A 9,369-nucleotide genomic window follows, 5' to 3' on the forward strand; every position below is an offset into this window, starting at 1 on the left:
TTATAAATAACGCGATCTAACCCAAAAACGTTTATTATGAATAATATTGGTCGCAAAAGCGCGCGTGTTAAAGTGTTCCTTGCGAAAGGTTTCAGTTTTGGTGTTTTAACCAAACCGCTGCGCCACCGCTCCCTGCAGTGGGCATCGCGGCAGGCTCCGCCCACATCGCCTTGACGTCACGGAGCCAGAGGGCCCCGACTCGGCATCGCGACAGGCTCCGCCCATATCAGTGGGCCCCGACTCAGCATCGCGGCAGGCTCCGCCCACATCAGAGGGCCCCGCCCACACCAGAGGGCCCCGACTTGGCATCGCGGCAGGCTCCACCCACATCAGAGGGCCCCGGACTCAACATCGCGGCAGGCTCCGCCCACATCACAGGGCCCCGGACTCGGCATCGCGGCAGGCCCCGCCCACATCAGAGGGCCCCAGACTCAGCATCGCGGCAGGCTCCGTCCACATCGCCGTGACGTCACGGAGCCAAAGGGCCCTGACTCAGCATCGCGGAAGCGATCACCGCGGTCGAGGTGCAGCAACGGCAACGAAGGCGGCCGTCGCTTAAAACGTTCCCGACGACGACGACGATTGTCATAACGAGAACCACCAACAACGACGACGAGGTGACATTAACAGACGCGTTTAACATCGACGACCCGCTCGCGTGTTCGCGTGCGATACGATGGCGGCAAACGCGGGCGGCGGAGTCAAAGATGGCGAGGCTGAGGAGGTGCGTAGCCGTCGGCCCGACAACACCGCCTTCAAGCAGCAGCGCCTGCCCGCATGGCAGCCCATCCTCACCGCCGGCACGGTGCTGCCAGCCTTCTTCATCATCGCTGTCATCTTCATCCCGCTCGGCATTGGCCTCCTCATCACGTCCAACAACATCCTGGAGCATGAGGTGACGACGGTGGTGGTGATGGTCATGATGGTGTTGGTGGTGATGGTGGTGGTGTTGGTGGTGATGATGGGTGTTGGTGCTGATGATGGTGGTGATGGTGGTGGTGATGATGATGGTGGTGGTGATGATGGGTGTTGGTGTTGATGATGGTGGTGGTGTTGGTGGTGATGGTGATGTTTGTGAGGGGCGTGAGGCGGTGTAAACTAACACGGAGGGAAACCAAAATGAACAACGGAGAGACATGTTTAGTGCACGTTCGTTAACAAACGGCGATTTAAAGAAAAAACTCGATTTCAAGAGCCGCAATGGACGCGAATTCGAGACACGGGGTGGGATGGTCCTTCATCATCAATAACGCCACGAAAGCAGTCCCGGAAAGAGCCGCAGGTTGCTGTTCCCTGAACTCACCTGTGCTGGTTTCTGAGAGCGTGTGTTGGTGGCGGCTTCTGAGGTTTTGTTGGTGGTGGTTTCTGAGAGCGTGTGGTGGTGGTGGCTTCTGAGAGCGTGTGTTGGTGGCGGCTTCTGAGGTTTTGTTGGTGGTGGTTTCTGAGAGCGTGTGGTGGTGGTGGTTTCTGAGAGCGTGTGTTGGTGGTGGTGGTTGTTTTTTAGAGCATGTGTTGTTGTTGGTTGTGGTTTCTGAGAGCGTGTGTTGGTGGTTGTGGTTTCTGAGGTCGTGTGGTGGTGGTGGTTTCTGAGCGTGTGTTGGTGGTTTCTGAGAGCGTGTGTTGGTGGTGGTGGTTTTTGAGAGTGTGTGTTGGTGGTGGTTTCTGAGAGCGTGTGGTGGTGGTTTTTTAGAGCGTGTGTTGTTGTTGGTGGTGGTTTCTGAGAGCGTGTGGTGGTGGTGGTGGTGGTTTTTTAGAGCATGTGTTGTTGTTGTTGGTGGTGGTTTCTGAGAGCGTGTGTTGGTGGTGGTGGTTTTTGAGAGTGTGTTGTTGGTGGTGGTTTCTGAGAGCGTGTGTTGGTGGTGGTGGTTTTTGAGAGTGTGTTGTTGGTGGTGGTTTCTGAGAGCGTGTGTTGGTGGTGGTGGTTTCTGAGGTCGTGTGTTGTTGGTGGTGGTTTCTGAGAGCGTGTGTTGGTGGTGGTGGTTTCTGAGAGCGTGTGTTGGTGGTGGTGGTTTCTGAGAGCGTGTGTTGGTGGTTGTGGTTTCTGAGAGCGTGTGTTGGTGGTGGTGGTTTCTGAGAGCGTGTGTTGGTGGTGGTGGTTTCTGAGAGCGTGTGTTGGTGGTGGTGGTTTCTGAGAGCGTGTGTTGGTGGTGGTGGTTTCTGAGAGCGTGTGTTGGTGGTGGTGGTTTCTGAGAGCGTGTGTTGGTGGTGGTGGTTTCTGAGAGCGTGTGTTGGTGGTGGTGGTTTCTGAGAGCGTGTGTTGGTGGTGGTGGTTTCTGAGAGCGTGTGTTGGTGGTGGTGGTTTCTGAGAGCGTGTGTTGGTGGTGGTGGTTTCTGAGAGCGTGTGTTGGTGGTGGTGGTTTCTGAGAGCGTGTGTTGGTGGTGGTGGTTTCTGAGAGCGTGTGGTGTTGCTGTTGCCGTGTGAATATTTCGCTGTCGTTTTCACAACGTGTAGAAGTGACACTATATACGTTCCGTCAACGTACTGCGTGGCTTTAAAAGGGAACAAATATATACAGGATATGCGACGTTTCTGTAAGTGTCCCTTGGTAGCACATTGAGGCCAGGATAGGCAACAGTTGGAGGATTTGCCTCTGTGTGCTTTGAAGAGGGCTGTGGTCTTAAACGTCTTATGGAGATGTTGTTATTTGTGCTTGTACATCACAGCCAATCGCAGCAGAATCACAATTGTCGTAAACGATGGATGCTTTCTGGACTGTTATTGATATTGTGCGGTACTGCATTTTTAACTGTTGTTAAATGAAATCTTTCCGTGAACTGGTGTGCGTTCCAAACATGGGTTGGCTATTCTGAATGACACTCGCTCGGTAGGGTGTGTTCTGAACTGTGTGAACATGGGTTTTCAGTTACATGAAGGATGTTCATTCCTAATTGTGACATAGGTTGTTTCGTTTTTAATCTGTGGACTAAAATGTGGTGTTCTGAACCTGAAGGTATTGTACCGAATGAGCCGTGTACCTATTGTGTACTCAAGGGGCATTGCGCATAACTGCAGTAAAGTTGTGAACATTTGCGTGCTGTGTTGCAATTAAGTGACCCGCCTATAGTATGACGTTATTTTGTGACTTTAGTTTGCACTTAAGTCATCTTTTTGTTTCCAAATAACCATATGGACGGGAATGCATCCGATCCCGTCACATCTCAGAAGCTAAGCATTGTTGAGCCTGGATAGTGTTTGGATGGACGACCACTTTGCAAAATACCAGGGTGTTGTAAGCCGCTACGGGGCTATGTTGGCAGCCACAAAGGAAGTGTCACAAACATGCACGTGCTGTTATATGCGCCTATAGCTGCTACCCGCCTTCACACCACAACCCGCACTGACCATCGTGGCAAAAAGCATACTGCAGTCATATAAATCCCCATTACTCGCACGATTCGGAGAGGTGCCCTCTTCCAGCCGTGGATTGCCAGAAGTCTTGCACGTGTGCGTTCCACTAAGTGTTCTAAACTGGTTCGTCTGAATTGTATAGTTAAGGACTGGTATGCGTTGGCCTGTGACTGGGAAATGTGTTTGTTTTGGACTGTGCAGCATTGCACACCAGTGTTGTACAGGTAGTGTTTGTAAATCCCCATTCCATTACGGTGAGGTATTACACAGCACTTTAATACACTCGGCCTAATTATACATGGGGTGGCAGGATTATTGTAAGTGTTCAACCTTACAAGTTATCACCACTATCAGGCATTATCAATCCACTGCCGGATGAAGGCCTGTCCAAGCTGCCACCATAATCCGGCCAGCCTTTGCACATGGGTTGGTTTAAGTGCTCAAGACACGTTTTATTCCTTGCTGTCATGGAGTAACCGAATGTTATTTAACCTATGTGATAAAGGAATTGTGATGAGGATAGATGACAAATATCTCTGGAAGTGGATGGCTGCGACTGCAGTCGAGAACCATTCGGCGAGGATGTTTAGTGCAGTTTAACACGTAGCAGGCTTTTGCGACCAACATCATCCATAATAGAGTTTTTTTTGGGTTAGGTCGTGTAAATATATGTCGGGTGGTGGCGTGTTTTAACGACACATTTATATATTTACGCCATCTTACCCCAAAGAAAACCTCTAATGGATGTTTTGTGCACTCTCCACTAATACCTGACAAAGAATATGTTCTTTTGGTGTATCCTGCCAAGTGTTATCAATACATCCGAGTGAGGCTCAAGATATGAATAATAGACAACTCCTTTTGAGCTTTCACTTGGATCGCAAATCTCATTAATGTTTTAAAGGTCCGATTCTCATGGCCAGGCGATGAATGTAATTACTAAAAGAAGTCTGTTTATTATTTATTGGTCTTATTTTGTGTTGCTATTTGGAGATTGTATAGTGATGGTCAGTGGTAAAGGGATAAACTTGCAGTGCACGCGATGTGGTATTGACAGCTCCATGCTCCCAATTTCTTTCAGCTCGACTACACAGACAGCGACGACTGTGCACGTTGTGCCGAAGTGCGCATGTATTGGAATAACAGCTTCCAAACCTGCAGTTGCTCCATCGCCTTCAACTTAACCGAGAATTTTAAGGTACGGTTGGTGTTGCTCGGTGAATGGGTATTGGCGGTCGTGTTGCCATAATTTTTGACGATGAAGTGCTTGCCCATCACTTTAAATGTTTCCCTGCCCTGCTGTCATTGTTGTAGGGTCCAGTGTACATGTACTACGGGCTGTCCAACTTCTACCAAAACCATCGACGCTACGTTAAGTCCCGAGATGACAACCAGCTGTATGGTGTCAAGGCCTCCTTATTGGTGAATTAAAGTTTGAAATACAACACAAATTACATTATAATTTTAAAGGTTGTACAAATAACGTGTTTTTTTTTTTTCAACGATGCAGCGGTTTTCAGTTGTGCGCTCGTGGTTTGCATTTCACAGAATCCAAGCAGCGAGTGTGCTCCTTATGAAAAGAATGGCAGCATTCCGATTGCACCTTGCGGAGCTATTGCAAACAGCATGTTCAACGGTGGGAACACACACAACTACATCTTTCTGGATTGGCGAAATCGATGGCATTAAATGGCATCTATTGGAAGGTTGAGGGTGATGCCCGTTGTGTAATAGTTAGCACACTGGATTTTGGAGGTCATTGGTTAGATTCGATCTCCCGATGGAAGTTTAAACAAGGTGCAAGTTTAGTCAATGCCACTGCATGTCCACCCAGCAGTATAAATAGTTACACCACACTGATAGGCAAGTTGCATGTGACGGGAAAGTGTGGCTGCTCCCACCTGCCCCAAAGACATCCAGTGTGAAAGAGTAGGCCAAATACCCTCTAAGCGTTCCCTCGAGTGCAAGACGCGGCTGCCAGAAGTGGCGTAATCGAGCAATTGCAGGTTTGCACTTTGACTTTTTGCATAGGAAGTTGGCAGTTGTGACTTTTAACTTTCCATGAGCCCGAAAGATGTGAACTAATGCATAACTATAATAAAGCAAAGTGCTGGTTTAAAGAAGTAAATGTGAAATTCAAGTGTAGCAGATCGTAAAAAAAAATGAAAGGTCCCTTGTTGGAAATTTTGAGGGGGTGGGCATTTAGTGTAAAGGGAATACCACTCAAGCATGAAACAACACTGCATCCATATTACATCTGATATTTAAACCATATCAGCCAGTTATCAATAAGCTTTTAGATTCCTTAGTCTTCATGAGTTTGTTTATGAAATACTTTTCCAGACTTTAAGTTTATTAACTTTCCTTTGAGCAGAACCCCATTTAAAAATTAAATGTATCCCCGCTTTCATGTGACATTACTGTGTTGCTTCGCATTTTTGTTTGGCGATAGAATTTTTTACCTGTGGCACACTATGGGAAGTAAAAGTTATGCAAAAGGACTGACAGGCCAAGATGACCCAGGAAGGGATGCTGGAGTTAGTCCCCAAGACTGACATGGTGCAGAATGAGTAGCAGGAATAACGAAGCGCTTGGCAGCAAGGGGAGAAGGAATGACTGGGCAAATGTGTAGGGAATGAGGGTTAATGTGAGGGAAGAGAAAGTGGAAGTGAGATGCATGCGGCATCTATCTTCACAGGATGCAGGGATAGGCAAGGGATTCAGGGTGGGGATCACCGTACAAATCAACTGATTTACCGGATGCTTGAGCCGATGTAAATATAGGTTTTTTTTAATCTAAATTTTACAAATGTTTCCCTTGAAAAGAACACATTTAGGCTCAACATTTTCACACGATTATAAAGGACTGTATTAACGACTTGTATGTACCTTTTGTTGATTCTGGCAGATACACTAACGTTGTACATGGCAAACGCTACCGACAATGTTCCGGTGCCGATGATAAAAACTGGAATTGCCTGGTGGACGGACAAGAATGTAAAATTTCAGAACCCGGAGCCAAAAAACAATCTCACCAGTGCTTTTGCAGGTTTGTATATGACCGCCACATTTGCCACAAGGATGAGTGACATTACAAAGATGATCCATTCATCTGGAAACGTGGAGCTGCAAAGCAATTTTTATATGGTCACCATGCTTGTTTTATTCATCCGACGTGTTTTTGGGTTGTACCACGTGTTCAACACTCTGTCCGACGTTTCCCTAAACCATCTGCGAGCCGATTCGAAAACTTTTCAGAAGCTCCCATCATCACGTAGAAAGAAACGTCGGACAAGTTCGACACGTGATAACAACCTGAAAAACACATCCCGGAAGCTATATTTGCACAATAGCAAAAAAAACATACACCGTAATGTGTTTTCGTCGCAGGCACTACCAAGCCGCTGTACTGGAATAGATCTATTTCTGAACTCGATGAACTGGACAGCAACAACAATGGCTTCATGAACGAGGACTTCATCGTGTGGATGAGAACAGCTGCCCTGCCCACGTTCCGCAAGCTCTACCGCCGCGTCAACATGACAGACAACGGGCTGCCCGCTGGCTCTTACCTCCTCAAAGTGGACTACAGTATCCTTTCACTTTCCAATGCAATTGCTGTGACTATAGGGGATGTACAGTAGCCCATTTGTGTTGATATAAATCTTTCTTTTTTAGTGGCCCACGTCGCTGTTTTAACAATGCTTTTCCGCAGCTTGGAAAATGGGTATTGAGGTCTGGAAAGGTAAGATAAGATTGAAAGTATGCTTTAAAAAAAAATCACAATTGTATTGAAGCTATAACTGGTTGTAATGACTTGTATTGGGTGGACAGCAAGTCCCTATCCCTTTACCTCCTGGTCTACTGTAAAACCATGGTTTGTATATGATCGCATTGTGTACCTTCATTGAATGGTGGAAAAAATGCAATTACATCTATAGTATTTTTTCTCCATTTGTGTTTGGTGTATTTGCTTGAGCACTGGTTTCCCACTGCACTAATATCTTGGCCAAGAGTTTGATTCCCAGCCATGGAGTATGGTCAAACAACCCACATCCACCAGTGGATTGATAGTGTTGACAATTATCGTTGTGGTTTATATTTGCCCGGAAAGTTTCCCACCCGCAGCGCGCGCTCCAGTCTTCCTTAACGCAGCTCCACAGACTTTCCGGTGATGAGCTTTGGAGGCAGAAAGCGTATGATCCTCAGCACCACCTCGTGGATGGGCGGAAAGAACCCCTTCCTCGGCATCGCCTACATCACCGTGGGCACCATTTGCTTCGTCCTGGGCATCGTGCTCTTCATCATCCACCAGAAGTACAGCAAGCGCCCAAACGATTCCACAGATCCCAACACCAACTGAGCCTTTTTGCACCTGGTGTGGCCTCTTTATTCTAGCCCAAACCTAGAGTATTTGTTAAATTTGGTTGTGTTTCAGCGTAAGGTTACCCATCTCAAGATTAGTGTGTAAGGGGAGGGCCAGTGGAAACCTGTAGACGCAGCCAATATCAATTAGAAAATGTCACATTGGCTTGAGGAATTGTATGGTATATGGTACAAACTAAGGTACATCGAATGACATTTCTTTGAGGAAAACTGATAAACTAGTTGGTGACTGGGTCTAGGCATGAGGGTAATAATTCCATAATTTTAAAAAGGTATAAACTATGTTTTCCATATATTGTATATTGGTTTTATTTTAGCTAAAGTCAGATTATCTTTTGCTCGGCCTCATTGTTCTATTAACCTTGATAGACATGTAAAAATTATTTATGAACCTCAGCACTGGGAAATTGTTAAAGACTATCATTGTTTTGCAATGAATGTAGCAGGGCACACGAGTGAACGATGTGAAAAGGCATTTTAAAATTGCATGCTAAATGAAAAACCCATGATGTGAATCTTCTGCTTTGGTTGGTGTTCAGAAGCATGTGTATAACTCCTTCATAGCAATGCTCACCTGAGTGTTAGACTGTTCAGAGTTCATTAAGGCCACGCAAATGAGCAAACATTGGCACCTGCCGAGTGTCAACATGTGCATTACGCTGGCATGCGCAAGAGTTTCAACACACAATCAAAAAAATACGCTGAGTGTTGCAGTATGGCCTTGCACTCTGTAAAATCGTGGCCCAAATACAGAGCCATCCTTGCTGTCATGAAAAATTATTGCACTGGCAAGTGGGGGGGGGCAACAGTAAGGCACGGACTGCAACTGTTTTGATAGCTTTAGAAGCTCAAATACAAACCATGCCAGAGGAGACACTGGGAGGCATAATCTACAAGCATGCACACATGCTGATATTCACAGTAGTGGAAAGTTGGTTATGCAATGCTATAGACTTGTAATTGGGTGTTGGAATAAACGTTTGCCTTGCATTAATTTTTCACCATAAGGTTATTGTACAGGTTGAATTATTGTAGTGCTGTTTCTTTTTTAAGCTTTTGCATTCCGTATCTTTTAATTGCGGCACACTCAATGGGGAACGATTTTTTTTCAGTTTAGAACATGTTAATTTTGCTCCTGATGGAATTGGCAGTTACATTGGTTATTTGAAAAAAATTTGACCAAATTTCTAAAGCATGAAGTATAATTTGGCAAAACACTGGAAGGTTTGGGATGAAAACCACTACCCTAACAATTCCCACCTGGTAGTGTGCTTAGCACCAACTTCTATAACTTTAGCTTCTACACTGAATTTTGAGATGTAAATGTTAAATTCAAAGTTTGGGACAAATGCCTTGTTGTAATTGCTCATTCAAATATTAAAGTTGACCTTGGGTAGTTTTGCACTCTTTAAATAAGGCATTACTGTGTTAAAGTTACTCCAAAGCATTGTACAAATTGTGATCTGTCTGCTTATTTTCTGTCAACATTGCTTTTAATAGCATGTGCTTGTTTCCAGTGTACAAATGCTGTTTGTTAATCTCAATGTGCTAAAGACGGCGAATAAAATCTTAAAGACTATTGAAGTGTTTCTCTTTAACTTAAGTTTATTTTCTTTGGGTTTTAACCCGAGGTT

At 45.7% G+C, this 9,369-nt stretch overlaps 1 protein-coding gene across 1 annotated transcript; it reads left to right on the forward strand.

Moving 5' to 3' along the window:
* The first annotated feature begins 442 nt into the window (after positions 1-442).
* Positions 443-9,314, forward strand: LOC144948616 (cell cycle control protein 50A-like). Its single transcript, XM_078878220.1, has 7 exons — positions 443-895; positions 4,431-4,547; positions 4,664-4,771; positions 4,898-4,985; positions 6,258-6,398; positions 6,740-6,940; positions 7,513-9,314. The coding sequence occupies exons 1-7, from the start codon at positions 677-679 to the stop codon at positions 7,710-7,712; spliced, it is 1,074 nt and encodes a 357-aa protein (XP_078734346.1). The 5' UTR covers positions 443-676; the 3' UTR covers positions 7,713-9,314.
* Positions 9,315-9,369: the final 55 nt, after the last annotated feature.

Source organism: Lampetra fluviatilis, chromosome 50, assembly GCF_964198595.1.
Source record: "Lampetra fluviatilis chromosome 50, kcLamFluv1.1, whole genome shotgun sequence".
NCBI classification, from domain to species: Eukaryota; Metazoa; Chordata; class Hyperoartia; order Petromyzontiformes; family Petromyzontidae; genus Lampetra; species Lampetra fluviatilis.

Coding starts and splice junctions, on each gene's coding strand:
- LOC144948616 (XM_078878220.1), top strand. CDS start 677: ATGGCGGCAAACGCGGGCGGCGGAGTCAAAGATGGCGAGGCTGAGGAG. Junction 896..4,430: donor ACAACATCCTGGAGCATGAG/GTGACGACGGTG, acceptor AATTTCTTTCAG/CTCGACTACACAGACAGCGA. Junction 4,548..4,663: donor ACTTAACCGAGAATTTTAAG/GTACGGTTGGTG, acceptor TCATTGTTGTAG/GGTCCAGTGTACATGTACTA.